This window comes from Chelonia mydas, chromosome 2 (assembly GCF_015237465.2).
Source record: "Chelonia mydas isolate rCheMyd1 chromosome 2, rCheMyd1.pri.v2, whole genome shotgun sequence".
NCBI classification, from domain to species: Eukaryota; Metazoa; Chordata; order Testudines; family Cheloniidae; genus Chelonia; species Chelonia mydas.
In genome coordinates this window covers 252335300-252360027 of record NC_057850.1, presented here as the reverse complement: position 1 = coordinate 252360027, position 24728 = coordinate 252335300, and the positions used below count along the sequence as shown (strand labels likewise).

Genomic DNA, 24728 nt, shown 5'->3' with positions numbered 1-24728 from the left:
GGCAGTAGGTGCATTTTGGAGAGCTTAAAAGGGAAACTGAAATTTGGACAAAGATTCTGGAACAATTCCTTCATCTAATTACATAGAAGAGTAAGACACCAATAAATCTGGGCAGTGTTGTTTTTAGAAGGTGTTTTTCAAATATAATAAAAGTGAATTATTCTCATCAGAGAAAGTCAGCTATTGCAGGTCTGGGGGCATAGGCCTGTTTCTGCAAGCCTTTTCTCACATCCGCCACCCTTACTGTTAGACTCATAGTAGTGTAGGACCACAAGGGACCTCAGTAGGTCATCTAGTCAAGTCCCCTGCATTCAAGGCAGGGCTATGTAATAACTAGACCATTCCTGACAGGTGCTGTCTAACCTGCTCTTAAAAATCTCCAATGATGAAGATTCCACAACCTCCCTAGGCAATTTATTCCAGTGCTTAATCATCCTGACACTTAGGAAGTTTTTCCTTATACCAAGCTGAAAACTCCTTTGCTGCAATTTAAGCCCATTGCTTCTTGTCCTATCCTCAGAGGTTAACGAGAACAATTTCCACCCTCTTCCTTATAACAACTTTTATGTACTTGAAAACTGTTCTCATGTCCCCTCTCAGGGCAGGTCTACACTATCACTTAAGTTGATCTAACTTGCGTCCCTCAAGGGTGTGAAAAAGACACCCCCCGAGCAACGCAAGTTACAGCGACCTAAGTGCTGTCCACACCTCCAGCATAGCTTCTGCCTCTCGCGGAGGTAGAGTAATCATGCCGATGAGACAGCACTCTCCTGTAGGCATAGAGAGTCTTCACCAGACTTGCTACAGCGGCACAGATGCTTTGGTGAAGCTGGGATGATGTAGCACTTCTAGTGTAGATCTGCCCTCAGCCTTCTCTTCTCCAGACTAAACAAACCAAGTTTTTTCAATCTTTCCTGATAGGTCATGGAGGATAACTAATGTGACGCCAATTTTTAAAAAGGGCTCCAGAGGTGACCCTGGCAACGTCAGGCCAGTAAGCCTCACTTCAGTACAGGGCAAATTGGTTGAAACTATCGTAAAGAACAAAATTGTCAGACACACAGATGAACATAATTTGTTGGGAAATAGTCAACATGGTTTTTGTAAAGGGAAATCATTCCTCACCAATCTACTACAATTCTTTGAGGGGGTCAACAAGCATGCGGACAAAGGAGATCCAGTGGATATAGTGTATTTAGATTTTCAGAAAGCCTTTGACAAGGTCCCTCACCAAAGGCTCTTAAGCAAAATAAGCAGTCATGGGATAAGAGGGAAGGTTCTCTCATGGATTGGTAACTGGTTAAAAGATAGGAAACAAAGGGCAGGAATAAATGGTCAGTTTTCAGAATGGAGAGTGGTAAACAGTGGTGTCCCCCAGGCATCTATACTGGACCCAGTCCTATTTAACATATTCATAAATGATCTGGAGACAGGGGTAAACAGTGAGGTGGCAAAATTTGCAGATGATATAAAACTGCTCAAGATAGTTAAGTCCCAGGCAGATTGCGAAGAGCTACAAAAGGATCTCACAAAACTGGGTGACTGGGCAACAAAATGGCAGATGAAATTTACTATTGATAAATGCAAAGTAATGCACATTGGAAAACATAATCCTAAGTACACATACACAATTTTGGGGTCTAAATTAGCTGTTACCACTCAAGAAAGAGATCTTGGAGTCATTGTGGATTGTCCTCTAAAATCATCCACTCAATGGGCAGCGTTAGTCAAAAAAGCAAACAGAATGTTGGGAATCATCAAGAAAGGGATAGATAATAAGACAGAAAATATCATATTGCCTCTGTATAAATCCATGGTACACCCACACCTTGAATACTGTGTGCAGATGTGGTCGCCCCATCTCAAAAAAGATATATTGGAATTGGAAAAGGGTCAGAAAAGGGCAACAAAAATTATTAGGGGTATGGAAGAACTTCCGTATGAGGAGAGATTAATAAGACTGGGACTTTTCAGCTTGGAAAAGTGGTGACTAAGGGGGGGATATGATAGAGGTCTATAAAATCATGAGTGGTATAGAGAAAGTAAATAAGGAAGTGTTATTTACTCCTTCTCATAATACAAGAACAAGGGGCCACCAAATGAAATTAATAGGTAGCAGGTTTAAAACAAACACAAGAAAGTATTTTTTCACGCAACGCACTGTCAACCTCTAAAACTCCTTGCCAGAGGGTGTTGTGAAAGCCAATACTATAACGGGGTTCAAAAGAGAGCTAGATAGATTCATGGAAGATAGGTCCATCAATAGCTGTTAGCCAGAATGGGCAGGAATGGTGTCCCTAGCCTCTGTTTGCCAGAAGCTGGGATTGGGTGACAGGGCATGGACCACTTGATGATAACCTGTCTGTTCATTCCCTTTGGGCACCTGCCATTGGCCACTGTCAGAAGACAGGATACTGGGCTTGATGGACCTTTGGTCTGACCCAGTATGGCCATTCTTATGTTCTTTTGTCATGTTCCTTGAGTCATTTTTGTTGCTCTCCTGTGGACTTTCTAAAATTTGTGCACATCTTTCCTGAAATGCGGCGTCCAGAACTGGACACAATACTCCAGCTGAGGCCTAATCAGCGTGGAGTAGAGCAGAAGAATTACTTCTCGTGTCTTGCTTACAAGATTCCTGGTAATACATCCCAGAAGGATGTTCACTTTTTTTACAACAGTGTTACATTCTTGACTCATATTTAGCCTGTTATCGATTCACTATGACCCCCAGATCCCTTTCCAGAGTACTCCTTCCTAGGCAGTCATTTCCCATTGTGTATGTGTGCAACTGATTATTCCTTCCTCAGTGGAGTACTTTGCATTTGTCTTTATTGAATTTCATCCTATTCACTTCAGACCATTTCTCCAGTTTGTCCAGATCATTTTACATTTTAATCCTATCCTCCAAAGCACTTGCAACCCCTCCCAGCTTGGTATTGTCCACAGATTTTAAAAGTGTACTCTATGTCATTATCTAAATCACTGATGAAGATATTGAACAGAACCAGACTCAGGACTGATCCCTGCAGTATCCCACTCATTATGCCCTTCCAGCTTGACTGTGAACCACTGATAACTACTCTCTGGGAATGGTTTTCCAACCAGTTATGCACCCACATTATAATAGCACCATCTAGGCTTCATTTCCCTAGTTTGTTTATAAGATGGTCAGGCAAGACAGTATCAAAAACCTTACTAAAGTCAAGATATACCACATCTACCACTTCCCCGCCTCCACAAGACTTGTTACCCTGCCAAAGAAAGCTATCAGGTTGGTTTGACATGATTTGTTCTTGACAAATCCATACTGACTGTTACTTACCACCTTTTTGTCTTCTAGGTGTTTGCAAATTGATTGCTTAATAAATTTGCTCCATTATCTTTCCAGGTACTGAAATTAAGCTGACTGGTCTATAATTCCTTGGGTTGTCCTTATTCTGCTTTTTATAGATGGGCACTATATTTGCCCTTTTCCAGTCCTCTGCAATCTCTCCTGTCTTCCATGACTTTTCAAAGATAATTGCTAAAGGCTCAGAGATCTCCTCAGTCAGCTCCTTGAGTATTCCAGGAGTAATATGAGTAGTAATATGAGCATTCATATTTGGGCTTAGCCCACCTCAGATTCTACAGTAGAGGGCATGGTAAAAATTACCTGGAGTGGATTAGACAGACACCAGGGGTTACAGAAAGGGAGCAAGACAAAGCAGAGAGAGATGCAGAAAGACATTCATCTGCTCAGCAACATTTCCCTTTTCATAAACTATTGGCTCAGCATTTGGCAGATATTACTTAGGCAGAATTCCTGCAAGTGAATTTTACCTGGAGAGAATTTTTAGTATAAACTTGACTGAGGACTGTAGGATTGGGCCTTCTGTCAGCCAACAGGACTGCTGGTGGGGATGCCATATTAAAATGGCGGTCCTCCCTGAAGAACGTCAAAACCAACCCCAAGTGTGGAGATAGTAGGGCAGTGCCATATTTATAAAAAATGTTTTAATAATAGCTGGACCCCTAAGTCCTTTATTTCCATGTACAAGACCATCTCTTTGTCCGTTTTCCTGCTCTTTTGTTTAAAAATAGAATTATCCGTACTGAAAGGACATGCAACTCTTGAGCAGAAGAGAAATGTTAGTAGATCTTGGGTCAAATTTATCCCTGATGTAACCACACTGATATCAAAAGAGTGACACCAAGGATGCATCTAGCCTCTGTGTTTACTCCTCCAAAAATTCCAAGGCTGAGAAATGAGTGAATTAATTTTTTTTTTCTCTGAGCAAACTCCATAATTGATTTAGTGGTGAGTCAAGCAATTCCTTATTAAAACCCTCGGGACAGGATGTTCCAGTAGAGGAAGACAAAAGAGATCACAGTTAAAAAGCCAGTTCATTCAGTCTGATAATAGGCATTTTAACACAACCCATTTTATACACCTGAACAGAAAGGCAGACACAGTGTTACATTCAAACCACTTAAAAAGCTGTCAGTGTTGGAGTAGAAACCTGAAGACAAAGGGTTGATTCAATAAAATTACAGAGTCTGTGCATCTTACTCTGGATTGAACTTCCCTGACTCAGCCCACTTTGGACTATTCAGAGAACAAACAAACAATCCAGACCTACACGGATACGTACATGCCCAGGGGATTTTGATCAGTATGATACAGACGAAAAACTCTCGTTTTCTTTACCAACCGCTCAAGAGTGTGGTAGATGCCTCACAAACAAGAATAAACCCTCCCTTCCTGCCCTGAACACCTTGTCATCTAACTTGAGCATGAAACAAAACAAGGTTCGTTAAGGCAGAAAAATGGGGGTGCGAGTGAAAGACAAGGGAAATTATACAGTCACATGGTGACGCAAACAGGGCACGTGTGCATCTCAATTGTTTCACTAATGTGGGGACCACAGTGGGTTTGTTTTTTTATTTTAATTTCATGCTTCATAGGCAGCGAGGGAGAAGTTGTTTTTTAGAAGGCAGCTGAATGAGGTGAGGGTAGTGGCTTAGAGCCTGAGCCACTGGAATCAATGGGGAAACTCCCATTGACTTTGGCAGGATTTGGATCAGGTCCCTGGTGAACAGGTTTGGTGGCTGCCGCACTCCACACATAGGGGTTAGCATGGAAGGAAGCATGGAGGTGGGAACGGGAAAAGGGGACAGAGGGCCACCCAGGCTGACATCACTGGTGAACACATAGGGGAGAAAGTGCAGTGTTCACTACATAGCATATTTGGCTTCCAAGCACCCACGTACACATCAAACCACCAGGAGAATGGTTCTGTCTTTTGGAATGGTGGGAGGATATATTTAACACATAGTCAGAGACGAATTCAGAGGCCCCAGTTTTTCCTCTGCTGTTTTCCAGTAAATCAAGAGTCATGCCACTGAAGCCGGTGTGTTTAGACGGTGGTAAGGCTAGTGTAAAGGAGAGCAGATTGAAGCCCAGAGAATTTAGAGTACAGCAAGAAAAATAACCCATGGCAGTGCTGTAGAGGCAGACTGCCATGGAAATCTGAAAGGAAGTCAGGATTGCTCAGCATGCTATTGGGCCACATGTATTTGAAGGATGCGAACATCTAGGAGGGAGAGAAATTGCTTGGTGCTGAATAATGGTATGGCATTTAGGGTGACTATTATGAATACCCTCCTACTGGTGAGATCTATGAGACTATGGAATAATCTACCAAGAAAGGTGGTGGAAGTCCCATTAGTTGAGCCCTGTAAAAATACACAGGACAAGATACAGGAACCTTGATCTGGGGAATAATCCTGCATCAGCATGGGATGGAGGAAATGGCTGAATATTTCTTTTCCATCTGTAGCTTCTGTGTTCATTTGCTGACATTCTGACTTGCTAGCTCATCCTTGCATGCCTCATAATCAGATATAACTTATGCCAAATGGCATCATGGTGTTGATGTGCACAGGTATCCACTAGAACATAAGGGTGAAGTCCATCCCTGCATGAGGACCATGCAGCACTTACAACCCAGTTACACCCTCCAACTAAGACTTACATGGTACATAAGCCTTGTGTCAGCCCTCTGCTCAGGGGTGAATTTCGTCCTAGTAGAATAAGTCATGTGAAGGTAAGTGCAAAATAATTAGAAATCCACCAACACATCCTTCATTTGAGACCTTAGCAAGAACTTGAATTCAGATGTACAGAGGTGAACGGCTTTGCACTTTGAAGCCCTTGAACCCCTCTTTTTAACTTCTTCAATTTGAAAAGGTAATGGAAAATAAACAGAGAGCTTATGGTGTAGCCTGTATGAGGGATATTATGATAAAGTAGCACAGACTGGGAGTGCTGTATTTAATTTTGCTCTCGCTTATTCAATTAATATAACAATAGCTTGTGTTTTAAGTAGTTTGCAGGTTAACAGAGAAGGGGTAGAATTATATTAGTCTTTTGGCTGCATGACCAGAAAGCTGGAGCTAGCTCAAGAGCCTTAAAGTCTAGGGCCCAGAGATGATGCTTATTCTCAAAATGTATAATTCCCCATTGCATTTTTAATTAACTGTTTGTTGTTATCCCCATATTAGCTTTACTGGTGGCACATCCTTTGGGAAATTGTATGATTGGTCTCCCATTACACATCCCTCAAGTCAGTACTGACTTCCACATACTGCTCTTGTTAACACTCGAGCCATTGATTCTATGGTGAAAGTCATTTAAATCATTTCCCCCACACACACACACACACCCCTCCCAAATTAAGAATTGTTCTTTCCTTGCTTTTTGTTTGGCTGGTGCTCTGTGTTTACTTTGCTCTGCTCTGCTCTTCTGAAAAAGAAGCTAAACAATCCATTCCTGCAAGTCTAATGACCACGTAAGCAACAGATGCATAGCTTGATTTTCAAAGGTGCTGAGCAGCTGCTATACACTAAATTGGAGCTGGGGGAATTCAGCACCTCTAAAAAGCAAGCTGTGCATCGAACCAACAAGATGTGAGAATGTCACCAGATAGACTAGAATTGGCAGAGCACCTTGAGGTAACAGGGTTCCAGGATTCAACAATCTGATCTTGAACAGTGCATCTTGTCCTAACAATAGGGCCAGATCCAGTGATTCTTACACACACACAGGCTTCCTGCTGAATCGATGGGTCTTCGGTGTGGATAAAGAGTGAAAATCAAGCATGAAAATGTCTGGTGCTGTTCATGGTGCTGACGGTGAAGCCCTCATAGAATTGGTTTCTCTTTTCCTGAACCTTTTCCATAAACTGTTTGTATATGTTTAAATGCTATAAAACATTTCCAGTCTGTAATTGGTTACAGATATCAGGGAGGGGGAACCGAGTGAGCTATAATTATGCATGCGGTATCGACTGGAATAAACGAAAAGGTGGAGAATCTGCTTGAACTCTTACATGTTGCCTGGGCCTCCCAAATACCTGCTTCAAAAGCAAAGCTGTTGTGCTTTCAGGTTGCCCCTCAGCCACAAATTTTCATTACCATGTAAGATGCAGGTAATTGCCCTGATCCACCATTAAATATCTAAGGCACCAATCTGTTTATCAAGCCATCACACCAAGCATCCATCATGGCATCTAGGCACAGCATACAGCATTACAGAGAAGCCCATTTCCACCCCTGTGTTGGCTCAGCTGTGCTAGCTAGCAATCTGTGGGCAGAGCCAAGGACCTGCCAGCTCCCCACCCTCCTCTGCCTTCCAACTGGAGGTGGGAGGGGGGAAGGAGTATGAGTACTTGGCATGCAGTCCCTGCTCCCCTCCCCTTTCCATCCTTCACAGAGCCATGGGGGTGTTCTCTCCCTTTCCGGCTCCTGTACAACCAAATAGGCCAGATCACAATTTGACCCTTAGTTATTTCCAGCAGGAAAATGATGGCTTAACACTCCAGTGAAGGAGAGAGAGAAACAAGAAGGCAGAAAGAAAAGAAAAGAAAAGAAAAGAAAAGAAAAGAAAAGAAAAGAAAAGAAAAGAAAAGAACATAGTTCTTGCTTTGGTAAGTCAATTTTGCTGAAGAAAAATCAATATGCAAAGTCTGCCAAATTATTACACGCAATCAACTACATACGCTACTACTGATCATGCAATTGAATAGAATGAAGATCTTGTCTTAACGTTTTAAGGAAGTTATATTAAGAAGCAGTGGCTGCAGGTCCGAACAAGAAACTAAACTATAAAATAAGGCAGTTTTAGTCACCACCCACCTAAACAAGGGATAAAATAATAACGTCAACAAGAGTGAAATTATCAACCCAATGAGCCTGATTCTCACAACACCAAATGGGAAAGGGCCACCATTACATGTCTAATTCTCATGCACAGCTGTTGCACAAATCCGGGAGTTGCTCACACAAATGAAGAGTGGTGTCAAACTGCTCCTGGATGTGCTGTCACTGTAATGATTCATACAACTCATGCACACAGTCACAGACATCTGAGTGTGCTGTGTGGGTCTGGTATTCTGAAAACTAGCCCCAATATTAGGGAAAAAAACCCTCAAGGAATCTTATTTGTCTTCCCTTTCAAGGCCCTTTACAGCCTATCCCCACCCTAGCTATCCTAGTGACATTCCTTACCAAAATGTCGCCTTCCACCTCTGACAGGCCCATGACACCATCCTCCATCACTCACTTATTACATTTTCCAACAAGCAGCTTCCAGCTTTCTCCTATGCTGCCCCTCGTGCTCAAGAGGCCCTCTGCATAAACCTGCCCACAAAACCACTTATTTGTCCATCTTCAAACCCCTCCTTAAAACAATCATTTGCTGGGACACCTACAAAAAACATCTGGACAACAGTCAGGTGGCTGGTGTGCCCAGACCACGGCCTATCATCCTGATCAGTACTGTCTTTGTTTCCTTCTCTTCCCCCATCCGTCTGTCTCTATTCTTCTATGGTCTCTTGTTTTATAGTGAGATTGGAAGCTCTTTGGGACAGGGATGGTCTTTTTGTTCTGTGTTTGCACAGCACCTACCTCAGTGGGCTCCTGATCCAGCACTGGGACCCCTAGGCTCTATGGTAATAGAAATCATACTTTGATGTCACGTATTCTACTGTAAACCAGTGAGTTACACCACTGTCAGACCACTCAGCTGGAGAAGTGATTACACTAGAATCTCACTATCCCACATGGTTTATAATTTTTATGCAAAAACGATCACCCTCTGCTTTGTTCTCAGCAAAGATAGGATGGCAAGGGCTGTACCACCTTTAAACTCTCCTCTGCCGTGATGTCTACAGCATACGTGACAGTGCTTAGGCAGCTGGTGTGCTGTGACCACTGTTGACTATGCTGACCGATATCATCTCATTGTTTCCTCATGCTTCCCCATCTTCTGTAGCCACATGTTATCTTATACTTAGGCCAGGACCACACTAGAAGTTTTTGCTATCTTAGCAATGTCTGTTAACAGTGCGATTCCCCCTCTCCTCCACGCACCCCCTCCCGAAACAAGTCTATACTGGCAAAAGCCCTGGTGTAGTTGAAGTTGCATTGGTATAGAAGCCCTTTTGCTGATACAGCTTAGTTTGCTCACTGAACTGGTATAAGCTACCTTAGCAAAAGCATTTTTTGGGTGGAACATGCTGCCTCTACGCAAGGAGGGTTTTGCCAATAAAATTTGTACCAGCAAAACCGTAGTGTAAATTCAACTTTTGATTGTGTCAGTTGCTCAGGGCAGGGGCAGTCCATTCATTGTGTGTACAGCACCTAGCACAACGGGGCCCTGGTCCATCACTGGGACCTCTAGGCTCTACGGTAATAATTAGCCAAGTCTAATATTATAATTGTGTCATTTCTAAAAAAACAGATGTTACTGAATGTTTACTACAATATTGTTATCATCATACATAATTAAAAGTTAATGGGAATGATCCTAATAAATGGGCACGGTGCATCTGGTGATGTAGCATGTTTGCTCTTTCATTATCTGAATTCACCTTGAGGGGATATGCAGCCCTGTGCAGAGAGCCAGCACAAGATCTTTGTACTATGAAGTCCAACTTCAACTTCCAAAATAGGGCTGTACCCACTTTGCTTGTATTGTCCTCAGTTATTCTTCACACAAAAATTGATATTTGAATAATGAGGTTTTATCCCCAGGTTCTCCAAAAGAAGAACTGACAAGCAAGGCACTTTCCACTGATTAAAACATTTGTTTTGAGGTTTAATAACTAATTGATAGAGGTGGCACGCCAATTAAAACAGTTATTGAATCATAACGAACGGCATCCTACAAATCTTGCAGGACTAATACCTTTCTCTTGATGTATAGGGAGGCAGGTGCTTTGGGCTCGATTCAGGAAAGTCCCTAATCATGTGGTTAAATTCAAGAATGTGCTGAAATCTCATTGATCTCACTGGAAGTTTAAAAACATGCCTACGTTCATGGAAATCAATGGGACTTACACACCTGCTTAAAGCTAACCACATGATTAACTACGTTGCTGAATTGGGGCCTTCTATCGCTGCCTACTGAGATGAGGCTCTGTCACCTGGTATTGAAACAAAAGAGCAGAATGAATGTAAACCCGTGTCTCTCTTTAAAGGGACAAGATAGCGAATAGTAATTGCAGAGGTTTTATCAAGAACTTGCAGGTTATATACATACCCACACAAACACATGCCATTAATCCACTGATAACACCAATGGATAAAGAGCTTTATTTATGCAAATGCAGAATGTTTCCAAATGATGAACTAGGATGTTTTCAGCAGGTAACAAATTGCTTTTTTGCACAATTTTAGGACGTGATCCTTCCTGTACAGCGTCCCCAATGCAGAAAAGAGAAACTCCGTGCACTGAACAGATTCAGGCTTGATCCTGCAATCATAGAATCATAGAATCATAGAATATCAGGGTTGGAAGGGACCTCAGGAGGTCATCTAGTCCAACCCCCTGCTCAAAGCAGGACCAATCATAGAATCATAGAATCATAGAATATCAGGGTTGGAAGGGACCCCAGAAGGTCATCTAGTCCAACCCCCTGCTTGAAGCAGGACCAATTCCCAGTTACGCACTCATCCCACAAATCTACCTTCACTAGAATGACTTCTAGTACTCCAAACAGAAGCAATTAACAGCTGCCAGTTTTACACTGAAAAGCAGATATCACATCCATGTTTTCTTATTTCCTCCCAAAGTTGGATCAGTTAAGAACACGGGTTTCAAATTTCACTGGTCTGACTTCCAGGGCATGATAATACTAATTGTGGATCTTTGAACAGATGTTTGAAAAAAGGTCTCTGTATTTGCCAGTAATGTTATAGAAAATACCTTTAGAAATGTTTTAAAATAACTTTAAAAATATTGGGGTTACTTTTGTATCCTTCCTCCCCCGGCTTTGGAGGAATACAAAAACAGTTCTATCCTAAAATACTTTTTCTGTAACATGTGTCATATATAGCGGTTGCACTGCGCTGTGTGATCCAGCCAATAATGTTAGGATAACCATCATACCATCATTCGCTTTGCCACCCATCCCAAACTCATGATGTTAAAACCAATTACTCAGATTCCGGGTTCCGGACATCAGTTCAGCTCACTAATCCACACCATTCTCTGCTCACGCTGAACTTGATTCGTTAACTTCTCTCCTGAACCAGAGCTCCGGCATAGGCAGCTGGTTACAGTTCCTTCATCCTCAGGGCAAGACGTGAACCCTGAGACTACCTAGAACTATCTAAGCATGGATCCAAGTTTCAACACGGATGTAGGATTCCTATGGGGTCCATGCTGGTGGAATTCTGCCATTCTTCCTCCTCACCCACTCCTACCCCCAACACCACCCCTATGTAGTGGGGAAAAGCGACAGATATACCACACAGTTATGAACAACGGGGAGTGTCTTTACATGGAGAATTCTCAGCTGGAAATCTGCAGCCAGAGTATAGCTCCTTCATGCCACCAGAGCGGCACAAAGGGACAGTAACACAGTAGGGAATCTGGCCCTATATAGGAACATGTTGAGAAACCAAAACCATTGTAATACAGCTCCTCACTGACTGCTAAAACTCTCTCAGTATCTGTCTTCCTGTAGCTATACAATTCCATTACTCTTAGTACACTGTGCATGCAGAAGAAAAGAAAGAGCCCAAGATATTACTGAAAAGGTCAACATTTGTATTGTCCTCATGAATCATTAGCATATACATTGGTGTCTCCTGTTTCCTTAGCCCTTTTGCCTTTACATGCTCATTCAGTCAGAGATAAATAACATCTGCACTAATGCACGGTCCTCTCCTTGTCCTGGTGTAATCCTTTCTAACAAAAAACTAGCTAATAACACATTTTGGCTTGGAGTAATTGTGCACCTTCCTTGCTAAAAACCACCCCGAAATGCCTCTGTTATTCATTGCCTCTTAAAGTGCAGAAATCATCTCAAAAGAGACTCTGTAAAATAACATTGTGGCTTTCACACATTCTTATTAATCCCTTGTATTAAAGTAGCACCTAGGAGCCCCCCACCATGGACTGGGACCCCATTGTAGTAGGGGCAGTATGAACCCAAAACAAAAAGACAGTCCCCCTTCCAAAGAGCTTACTGGCACAGGACTCTTCATCCAAGGGGTTCAATTTACAAGTAAAATCTAGGGTTTGTCTGGGCTTGTATTTGCTGCCAATTATTATTAGGATGGAGGGCTAATGAATTACAAAACACGTTTACCAAGGAATGCACTCCAGGGCTGGAGATCACATGGCCGGCCATCACACTGTCACCAAAAGCTTTAGTGATGTGAGAAGATTGCCGACAATGGACATAAACTGAATATCCAGCCAGACCATCTTCAGGGCCTTGCTAGAGATCGATCTGGGTGGTTCTGAGTCTGCAAGGAGTCTATCCCCCTTTGGGACTTGCCATGATGATGGCAATTGCAATCAGGAATGTAAGTCTTTCTGGCTCATGCACCACCACCTGCAGTAAGAGATTCTGCACTAGGGACTCGGTTAACAATTCTGTTGGTGAGGCACAAATCAGAATAGAGTCCAGCTCACTTCCCCATAGCTCTGGTTGGCTCTGCAGGGCTAACAGGACTGTGAAGTGCTACAAACTTTGTTGTGTCAGAAAATAAAGCAGCTGTGACACAGAATACACCCAGGGAGCTGATCTCTTGAGTAACCAAAGAACATGTTTACACAGTTGCGTTTTTATCCCACTTCCACTGGACACCTCCCCCATTTATTTTCCAAAGGTTCCAGATATCCCTTGGGACCTTCCTAAAACCAAGGTCTACTTGCATGGGGATCATTTAACACTCCACTGAAATATGTTCACCTCTGCAGTGAATGCAGCACAGCCTCGGATAGGACGCGAAGAGCAATATTGTAGGCAAGGAAAAATGTAGGTACCAGACAAAATGTAGTCACCCCAATTCAAATTTGGCCCGACTATCAGCTTTAACACTCCTTCTCTCAAATTGTGCACTGGGCCAGAGGACTACCATAAGTGGCCAGGATCTCCCGTTCACACTGCATCTGAAAGACAGCTCTTCCACCAGACCCATGCTTCCCAATACCAATAGTGAACATCGCCACTCCCTGCATCTACTAGGTTTTACTGTCCGCCAGTCATCCCAGTACTGCCCTTTCCTGACATGACAGCTCACGGCAGTTTGACTGCAGGCATACCCAGCATACACCTGAAGATCAGGGCAAAGCTAGTGCACATTGGCTCCAAGGGGCCTGGGTTCCTTTTTAAATACACCGGGTGAAATCCTCAACCACTGCACACTGGCACAGCTCCACTAATGGATCTCTGCCAGTTCTCACCGGTTTACAGTGGCAGATCTGGTCCCATAGTACCTAAGTTGCCCAGCAAAAAGTCAGGCTGAGCCCATGGTTCCTGTTCAGAACCGAACCAGAAGAGCTTGTCTATGGGGTCAGAGACACTGGAAACCAGGAGCTCCCAATGTCTCATCCGGCCCTTGCTTATGCCCTACTGTGTGAGCTTGGCCAAGTCACTTAAACCATTTTTACCTTCATTTCCCCCGTCTGTTAAGGGAGGATAATAATAACCTACCTCCCAAGACAGCATAGGGCTTAATCAGTCTCAGTTTGACAGCACCATGTAAGTATTGTTAGGTCACAGCCAGGTTGTGGGCAGCCAGACCTAGGAGTCAGAGAAAGAGTCTGAAGTGACAAGACAAGTGTCAAGAGGCAACTGGGTCAGGATACCAGGAGGTCAGAAGCAAGAGACAAACTGGAGATCATGAATCACAAGTCAGGAGGAACCAGAGTCAGGGCCATGAGACACACCGGAAGTCAGGAACCTCAAGTCAGATGCCAGGAGTTAAGACAGGCTGGGATGCCAGGAAGTCAAACAAGAGCCAGAAGCACATAGTCCAGTGCAGGGTGAAGCCCAATTATTTGGACTGCATCCTGTTCCTGCTGCTGGTTTAAGTACGGCCAGCTGGCCAATCAGCTGTTCTGGGACTCTGCCAATTGGATCTCCGGGCAGAGCCTCACAGTGGAGCTGGGCTTCATGGCTCCTAGGGTGGCAGGTGGAAGGTTGGAGTGTGGCTGCTCCCATGAACTGTCAGGACCCAAGCTCAAGACCTTGGGGTCAGGACATAGTATAATAAACTCTGTAATACAGAATCATCTTTTTCACACTTGTATTTTCCAGTTAGATGGTGGTTTCAGGCTCTTGGCCATTGAAATACAACTTCTTTTGTTTCCTCCACTGGCTCAATTAAATTAAACTCCGGCAAATGTCCAAAGGACATGTCCTTAGATTTATTTTAGAGGTGGAGAGGGTCAAATGAGAGATTCCATGCTATCCACTAGAGGGCTGCTGAATGCACCAGCAGCATGTACCTGCTATGCTGATGAGGGTAAGAAGAAACTTCCTCTGTGGGAAGGTTATTCCGTAATTCTCCATTCAGGAGATTATTGCATCTTCCTCTGAAGCATCTGGTGCTGGCCACTATTGGAGACAGGCTACTGGACTAGATGGGCCACTGGTCTGATCTGGAATGGGAATTCCTAAGTTCCTATGGCACACACGTAGTGTATCCATGCGGAATATATCAGCGTGGAGGCTGATCATACTAAATATGTGCAAGTAGAAGGTTCCTCTTGTATCCAGGGTGTACCGGCATGCCCATACATTCCACTTGTTTGTAATGGCATCTTGCTAGAACAACGGCAACACCGCAGGTGCCATGGAAGACAATCGACAAAAGAGTTAGTGAAATCGAGAGGGATGATCATCTTGTGGTTAGGGAATGGGACTCATGAGATCTGGGTTTAGTTCCATTCACTGCCAGAGACATTCTGTGTGATCTTGGGCAAGTCACATCATTTCTCTATGCCTGAATCCTCCAGCTGTAAAATGGGAATAATAATATTCCATGTCTTATCTATTCAGACTGTAGGCCATTTGATATAGGAGTGGTCTTACAGTCCGTCACAAAATGGGGTTCTGACAGTGAGTGGGGCCACTAGGTGTTAATGCAATATGCAGGAACATAAGATTTGCCACATTGGCTCAGACCTATGGTCCATCTAGCCCAGTGTATTGTCTCCAGGAGTGGTCAGCATCACATGCTTCAGAGGAAGGTGCAGTAAAAACCCCAGGAGGCAGTTATGGGATAACCTGTCTATATGGAATGTTTCTTCCTAACCCAAGTGTCTAGACCAGGGATGGGCAAACTTTTTGGCCTGAGGGCCACATTAGAGTACGTAACTGTACGGAGGGCTGAGTAGGGAAGGCTGTGCCCCACAAACAGCCTGGCCCTCGTCCACTAACTGACCTCCCACTTCCCCCCCCGACTTTCCCCCTCAGAACCACTGACCCATCCAACACCCCCGGCTCCTTGTCCCCTGACTGACCCCTCCTGGGACTCCCACCCCTAACTGCCCCCCGGGACCCCACCGCCTTTTCAACCCCCCCCCTTCTCCCTGTCCCCTGACTGCCCCGATGCCTATCCACACCCTGCCCCCAGACAGACCCCCCGGGGCCCCACCCCCTATCCAATCCCCCCTGTTCCCCGTCCCCTGCCCACCCCGAACCCCTGCCCTAGCCAACCGCTCCCTGCTCCCTGTCCCCTGACTGCCCCCCGGGAACCCCCTGCCCCATATCCAACCCCCCGGCCCCGGCCCCCTTACCATGCCGCTCAGAGCAGCATGTTTGGAGCTGCACCGCCCGGCTGGAGCCAGACGCGCTGCCCTGCAGGAGCATGCAGCCCGGCCGCCCAGAGCGCTGCCCGTGTGGCTGCGGGGGAGGGGGAACAGCGGGGGAGGGGCAGGGGGCGAGCCTCCCTGGCCAGGAGCTCAGGGGCCGGGGAGGATGGTCCCGTAGGCCAGTTGTGGCCCGTGGGCCGTAGTTTGCCCACCTCTGGTCTAGACCTTGGCTTATGCAGAAGCATGTGAGTTTATACCCCTTCCCAGTATGGAATAATGAGTGAATCTGCCATGCCTAGAGTCATGTAGCACCTGCTTTTACCCCAAACCTCTTTCCCCAGGCTTCTGAACCTGGTCTTAGATTGTCAGTGGATGCTCTGCCCTGCTGCGGAGAGAAATCCACCACCACCAAAGCACTCCTGAAGAGCTAATTGCCAGGAGAACAACCCCAGCCACATTATTCCCGCGCACAGCTGCAACCATGAGGGAGGTGTATGCACAATGAAATAACTTCTCCCCAGTGTTGGCGAGGGCAATAAGAACAGCTCACTCAAAGGCTTTGAAAGAATGGGAGATGGATGAGGTGTTTCAGGAAAAAAAACTACAGCAAACTCTCCCTCTCCAGCACAACGCAGCAGTCCGGCTCCATCTTCCCATCAGGACAGGCTCCTTTTCAAAGCACACATCTGTGAAACTCGCTCACCCGCTGCATTTGGGAAAGCGCAACCTAATCAGCTCTCTCCCCCCGCCCCCCACCTTTCATTTTTCTCTGTCATGTCCAAATGACAACAGGGCTCTGGCTTGCATGATTCTCCTGCGGGGGAAGATTGCTTCACATGTATAGCCCAGTAAAGAGCTGTTTAAAATACCTGATGGGGCTGGAAATGTGCAGCTGTCCCTTTAAATATTTCATCAGGAGGTGGGGATGGGCTGGAAAGCACGCCACATGCTAAAAGAGTTGACTGGGGCAGCCAGAATTAAAGAGTGATTTTACAATGGGACATCAAACCAGAGCCCTGACCACTTCCTATTCCATTCAGCTTCTTAGACCGTTCCTGTCACTGTGGTGCCCGGATGCAGTCCAGAAGTGCGTTAAGCACCTGTCTCGTGTGTCTCTTTTTTGTGGTCATAAAAGATCCCATGCACTTCGGATAAGGAAGGAATATAAGCCCTGGTGTGTTCTCCAAAGATTACGGCTACTAAAATACACCCTGCAGTTTCTACTGGCTAGGATGTTCCTGGTCACTCCCTGTGCTAAACTGTTGTGGAGAGTTGCTATGCACTGTTGTATACCTGCTGTGCTCAGGGTTATTTGTGACAGGCATCAGGTGGTGTGATCACTCGGTCCCCAATGTACACCTCTGAGAGGTTGTGAGGAGGCAGTATGGCCTAGAGGATAAAGCACTAGACTGGAGACCTGGATTTTACACTCAGCTCTTCCACGGGCCTGCAGGGTGACCTTGGTCAAGTTTCCCCAGTTGTAAAATGGGGATAATGATATGGACTTTCTTTGTGAAGTGCTTTGAGCTCTACTGATGAAAAACACGCTATAAGAGCTAGATATTATTATACAACAGTCATAAAACCCTCTGAGATCTTGGTACGAAAAACACCACAGAAATGCAAGTATCATGACTATTATACTACGGGCAGAGTGTAGATCCCTGCCTGGAATGGCAGGTCCGTGGAGACAGGGCATTGCCCTACAAAGATGGAATCCAATGCACTGTGGGGCCAGAACAGACCAGCATTATTGACATGGTAGACCAAGGAACTGTATTTCAGAAACTGTAATTACTAAACTAAGGGATCAAACCAGTGACGTGCTGAGCATCATCAACCCCTATTGAAATCACCTCCTAAGGGATCTGTACTGCAACCCGTACTCACATGAGTGTTTCCACTGTAGCAAATGGGGCTAGTTACGTGAGTAAAGGACACAGGATTTGGCCCTTAGATTTTAAAATGTCTTGCAGCGGGAATCATGGGCCAGACTCTCTCATGCGCTCGAGCCCATTTGTTCCAACTCTGGCAGCAAAAAGGGGCCAGATGCTAACTGCACCTGGTCTGCTGAGAATTTCGCTGGCAAGTTGCTGTACAGACAATTTCAGATGCTGTACAGACAATCTAGGCAACTCCTACGCCATCCCCACTAACTCCCAGGTGTGATGGGGATGGGACAGAGAATGCTGGGAGCAGGAGGGGGCTTGGCCAGATTGCAGATGTGCATTGCCAATTCTCAGCTAGTGTACTGAGGGGATGATGGGGTGGGGTCAGTGGACTTTAGACTGTTGCCAGCTATCATAGGTTAGAGCAACCTAGAAGCTGCTCTAATCTACTCTAGGACTGAGGCTGGAACATGGCAGAAAATCAGGGAGATATCAGTGTAGGAGAGCATCTGGTCTCATTGCTGTGAACGGCTGCCCTTCCTTCTCTCCTGTCTCCTCCCCTTCATTCTCCTACATCGTTTTTCCCTGTAACATTTTCTCTCCCTCCATGGCCCATGAAAGGAGGATTCTGGCCCTTGCTCAAAATCTGTCTATGCATCTCCTTTTATTCAGGCTTTGCACGTGGGAGGCCGGGATTGCGGGGATGTGGTCCGTATTTTGCCCTTATTTTACTTCTTATGAAAGCCTGAAAACACTTAAGAGGAAGCAGCGTTCGTGGAGCGGCTGTAAAATAAACATGAAAAGCTCCATTGTTTCCCAGGCACTAACAGACACCACAAAGCAGTGGAGGGAAGAAAAATACAACACGGCGGAGAACAAAACGACAGCAAACACAACCCAGAGGAGGGGGGAAATCTGCTGTACCAAGGCACGAATGCGTCCGCAGGCTGGCTGCTTTGTAGAATATTGTTAGCATTAATCTGAAGGCTGCGTAGCTATAGCTGCAGCGTGAGCATTGTGCACACAGTGCAGCCCTAAGGACCGGCTGGGGAGCCAACTCCTCGGCAGATCTGGAAGCAGGAGCCAAACACAGCACGAGGCAAAGTGAGGAAGAACTGAGCGAATATGAGAGGTTTGGAGCATACAGAAAGAGCCCCCATTGACTTCTATGGGATTCATTTACTTGAGTGAAAGGACTTAAAGCATGAGGATTGGTTGGAAGGAACAGGTCCATAGAGAATGATAGAGTACTTCCCATTACTTATTTGCATCATGGCAACCCCAGTCATGAACCAGAACCCCACTCCGCTAGGTGCTGTATAAACACAGAACAAAGGAATAATGAAATAAACTGCCCCTGAGCCCACTAACTCAGCCCCTGCCCCGAGGACCTTACACTCGGCCCCTCCAGAAAGAGATTTCCTTCAATAGAGGATTACTCGTGAAATAGGTTTTGTTCCGTGGCTTTGTTTGGATGGGAAGTCAAAGGATATACCTAGGTTTCTGCCCCTCACCTCCCTCTCTGTTTATTTACCAGTCAGAATGCATTTCTTCCTTCTCTCATCTGCCTCTGACAAGCACATAGGTGTTTTCTATGCTGCTCAGTTTTCCAAAGGAAACAAGCTAACAGTTCATTTCTCCAGCAGCTGTCACTTTTAATAAGCCTTATTTTTTTAGCCCACTAAAGAGAGCGCAGCACATTTTCCCAGCTGAAGAACAGGCTGGCTGAGGTGGGTGGAAGGGAAAGGAACCAATCAAAGAAGAAAACATACTGCAAATGCCCCTGGCCACCTTCACCTGCAGGCAGGTATCTCCATGCAGGGAGTTTCAGAGCAGCGAGAACTGAAATGGGCCCATCTTTAATATGATACTGTTGATAACTGTTAATGAAAGGCCAGGTTCGATGATCTGAATATTGCTTTACCCCACCCATGGCCCTACTGATTGCAGTAGGAATCACTGTGGAATAAGGGAGTACTCAATACGAATAAGGGTGGCAAAGTCTGGTCTGAAATACTTATTACACAAGGCTGGATGAATCAGATAGGTCTAGATTATGGCTTTACAATCGGCCCCGACTATGGGCTAGCAGGCAGCAGAGCAGGGAATAAACCCATTGACACTGCAAAGGAAGGTGTGACTGCAGCGAGGGTAGGCAAACACCCTCCTCCCCCAAGCATTAATCAAGCTGGCACAGGTAACAGTGGTAGGCTAGCTACCCAAGTACAAGCCCGCTGGGGATTGTGTGTATGTAGTCAGGTTGCTAGTCACCACCAGGGTCCATGCCACCACGCCTTCGCTGCTATTGTTACCTGCACCAGCTAGATTGAAGCGAGCGCAGATATGCCGACCGTGAGACAATCATGGTGTCATTTGCAGTGGAGCGGTACCCGACGGTCAGGCCTACACTCGGAACTGAGGGTGCGATGCCAAGCTTGTGTAGATGTACCCACGGTAGCTCTCCTCAAGTGAGCACGCTGAAAATAGCAGTGTAACCGGGGCCACAGGGATGGTGGCTCAGGCTAGTCCTGGACCCAAGGGGTCCAGGCAGGTACGGACTCAGGTGGCTACCCCAGCTACATTGCTATTTGCTTCAGTCCTAACTGTGCCTGGGGCCACAGCCTGATACGCTGGTCTGTACGTTCAAGGATCTGAGTGTCAAGATCCAGGAACTAGGGACAACTGGGTGACATTCTCTGGCCTGTGCTGGTCAGGAGGTGAAACCAGCTGATCCAATGGCCCCTAAGCTCTCTGAATTCCTGAATCCAAACAGCAGCCGATTGGCTCATCATTAATAACAAGTAACAAGAGTCACCGTCAGCTGTTGACATAGCTCTGCAGGGAAGCGAAAGATTCTTCCCCTTGCCCAGATTTATGATTGAGAAGCTCATCTACGACCGAAGGGGCAGCACTCAGAAACAACTAGAGAAGCCTGTGGGTAAAAGGAAAGGCCTGACCTGTGCGCTCTCCCTGGTTCCATCAAACGGTTTGATTCGTTCACGAGGCGCTAGACAGCAGGGTCCGGCCGCCGCTGCACGAGCCAGTTTGCAAGCCTCCAGTGTGGTCACTTTGCATTGTGCCCTTGGCAGATTTCTGCCCACAAAGCCATCTGAATGGTCCATGGGAGGAGCATCTCCACTTTAGGGAGTGTTCCGGTGGCCCAGAGTCGACATAGAGGCTCCTGCATCCTCCCCCTTGCTTTCAGGGTGAAAAACGTGGCCAGGCAGAGGTTGCACAGTCAGGATTTCATCCTATCGCCCAGTTTGGCCACTTTTGTGCAGCCTTTGCACCCCTGCACCCCAAATTCCACCACAGGGAGTTTGGCCGGAGCCCTAGAATTGATGCCTGGCTTCCAGGAACGCTTCGCTGGTGACTTGCTGAGATGAGTCATTTAGGGCCTGACTTTCAGAGGTGCTGAGCATCCACAGCTCCCACTGAAGTCAATGAGAGGGAGATGGCGCTCAGCACCTCTGCACTGCCTCAGTTCTTCTGTCTGTGGCTCTGAGGTAGTGGGAGGATTCTGTCTATCAACCTGGCACTCATCACGGTAGCCTATGATTAATGTCTGTAAAGCACTTTTGAAGTCCTTTGATCAGGGGTTCCACTGGTGCAAATTATTACTGAAATGAAGACAGGAACATAGGAACTGCCATTCCAGAAGACACCAACGCTCTCGTATACAACTTCCAACAGTAGCTGATGTCAGATGCTCCAAATGAAGGTGTGATACCCCATAGGGCCTGATCCAGTCAATGCCTATTGAAAAGTCTTTCCAGTGACTTCTATGGGCTCTGGATCAGTCCCATAAATATACCTTATTGTGTCATACTGTACTATGGAAGGAAGTATATTCCTGACCTTGGCTGATTATCAGCATTTGCCCTGAAGCATGACAGTTAATTGCTCTTATAATGTTTATCCTAGGTAATTTAACTTTAATTGCTAAATCATATTCTAGTATGCCTTTGGCATCAATATTCTGTTTGTCACATGGTAGATCACACGTGTAATAAGAGTGAAACTCTGGAAAGCATTCGTTCAACATACATATCCATACCAGACTGGAACTCACCTGGGGAGGACTCATTCAGTGGATTGAGGGCACTTGCTCTCTTGATTTTCTCCAGACAGGCCTCCTGCTCCTTTCTGATGATGCAGTCTGAGTGCGTCGCTGCAACCTGAAAGGCAGAAAGCAGAACCATTACAAATACACCAGTCTATCCTGAGCTCATGGGAAAACCAGTAAATCTTGAGATCCTCCTCTAGGGGGAAAAAACGCCCTGGAAGGTGAAATAAATACACTGTAAACTCACTGCCCATGCTGAAGACCTAAAGCTAAACAACAGGATTACAATGGACATTAATTATTGCAAAGAATGTCATCTGTTTTATTTTTCCTGCTATCCACTTCTAATACACTGCTTTTATGGAGTCTGAATCACAGGGGAAGGATCATCTAGTGGTTAAATCAGTAAATGGGGACTCAGAAGCCCTAGAGTCAGTTCCCAGTACAGCCATTTACTCTTGTGTAACCTCGGGCATGTCACTGAATCTACCTCTTTCTTCTAGTTTTTAGCCAGGTAAATATTTTTGTGGCTGTGAAGCCCTGTTTCCTCCTTTCCTCTCTTCTCCCATGGCTACAAGATGGTTTTACAGCCAAAATGAAATGCAATCCAAGCTAAACTGAGCTGTGTTGATCACATCTCTCCTGGTACTAGCCACTGTTTTTATATCTCAACAGAAGTCCAGGGTAGGACACACTGCAAAGGAAGAGAGAAAGGGAAGTCACCAGAGGTCTGTATATGCAGGGCAGTAATGCAGAGTACAGGGGTGTGATTTCTAAAGCACATTAACGGGTTAGACATTAATTGGTCCTGTGAGAGGGCTTTCCCTTCACCCCCTCCCCTGGTTCCTGTCACGCAGACATAAAGCAGAAGACCAGAAGTCCAAAGTGCAGGCAACGTGATGTTTATTGGGGTTAGTTCCAAGCAAGCATATCCATAGCTCTACACGTCGGTAGAGTCTGTTTCCCAGTGTTCCATTTCCAGCTCTGACGCCGCAGAGCCTTGCCTGTGTCCCTGTTCCCCCTTCTTGGCAGGCCCAAATTTACCTGCAATGCACGCCCACAGTCCCGTGCCTTTTGTACCCCATCGGAGGGGTGAGGAGTGAGGTTGTGCTACGGTCAGGGACAGGCATTTCTTTGGTCTTTTAATGTTTTATACCTTCCCCCCAGTCCCTCTTTGCCTCTCCCGCCTGATTGCTTGACCGTGCCTTGAGATAGGGGCTGAGGCAATCTTAAAGTGTGCTCATATATATTACACTCCTACCGTGCCCTGTAACACTTTAACTGCTCTGTCCCTTCTCTCTCCCCATTGTACTCACAGACCCATCTGGCCAGGTAGAGGTAACACACACAGTGTCTTTGTTCACACATATTACTAAGGATATAAGTGTATCAAAGGTCAAACCCAAAATTCTACCCCAGGCTGACAAACAGGCTTGTATGCTAACAGGTCCGTGTAGACCTTGCTGGTACGAACTAAAAGTTCCCTACTAGGTTTTCACATAGTGCCACATTACAGAGAGGTGACTTGCCATGGTCACAGGAACACCAGAGACAAAGCTGAGCAGAGAACCCAGGTCTGAGTCCTAGTACAGTGCGCTATCCCCTAGGACACACTGCCTTTATATGGAACACTGCCTTCACTTTAAGAAAATAACACAATGTTTGGGATGCACTGTGAAAGAGGTGCCAGTGTTTGAATGAGTTATACGGAGATGGGCTATATCATCTAATTCTGTTTCCAGGCTGAGAATTTCCCAGGAGGTCTCTGGAAATCACAGATTAAGCCCAGCATGCATGACTCTTCTCAGTTCACTGAATGACACTCATGCATAGGGATGCTATGTCCCTAGCCTCCCAAGTATGACCAAACAGCACCGCAAAATGTACACAGTAATGGAAGCATGAGTTTCCCAGGTGTAACTTTGGTCTCTTTAAACATGCAAAAAACCTTATGAATTCTCTGAGTCTTCCATGAGCGGGTTGGGCACTTCAGGGCAGAAGATTTGGGGAAAATCCAGGGTGGGGAGTGTGTTGGGGTCACCCTGCAAGTAGTAACCACAGTTGATGGAGACCCTGGTGGGGCTCCTGTGTTGCTGGCAGGCTGCTGGGGTCAGAACGCTGAATCAGGGCTGCAGAGCTCTGAACCGGATGCTCAGGGAACTGTTTTTGTCCACTGGCTGTTGGTGTCCAAGCTGTGAGCCACAACAGCAGAGCATTTAAGGCACCAAGGGATACAGGCAGTAACACACCCCTGCACTTCTGTGAGCTGAACCCCCAAAACGTGACATGAGGGTCACAGCCTTCTCTGATTTTATCTCTTTTGCCTTGAGGATATTTGCTGCTCCCAGACAGATCAGTTGAAGTTTCCCCAAAAACCCCAGGGATACCTGCAATTCTGGTACACACTGATGGATATCACAAAACCTAGAAGCCAGGCAGAGAGCATGAGAAAGACAAATGAATTTTTAGAACCAAAACCCAGAAATCCCAGAGAACCAAGCGACTAGGACTCCTCGAACTTCTAGGAAGGCAGGCATATTTTTGTTTAGTATGCAATGAACTAAAAATTAATCAAGCAAAAGGAGTAGGAGACCTGAACTTGTGATGCTGAAGAAAAAAGAAATGTAGACTGATGGCTTTAAAAATAGATGCTGGCTATTTAAGTCTGAAGAAATAA

The 24728-nt window shown here is 45.7% G+C and overlaps 1 protein-coding gene across 9 annotated transcripts in view; it reads right to left on the bottom strand.

Annotated features, from left to right (window-relative positions):
- The window catches only part of ADCYAP1R1 (ADCYAP receptor type I), a 172958-nt gene that overhangs the window by 93886 nt on the left and 54344 nt on the right, over window positions 1–24728 (bottom strand). For all 9 annotated transcript variants that reach the window (XM_043541642.1, XM_037891202.2, XM_027828858.3 and 6 more), the window contains one exon: window positions 22058–22163. In XM_043541642.1, coding sequence (XP_043397577.1) covers window positions 22058–22163 — 106 coding nt within the window. The remainder of the gene's footprint in view (window positions 1–22057; window positions 22164–24728) is intronic.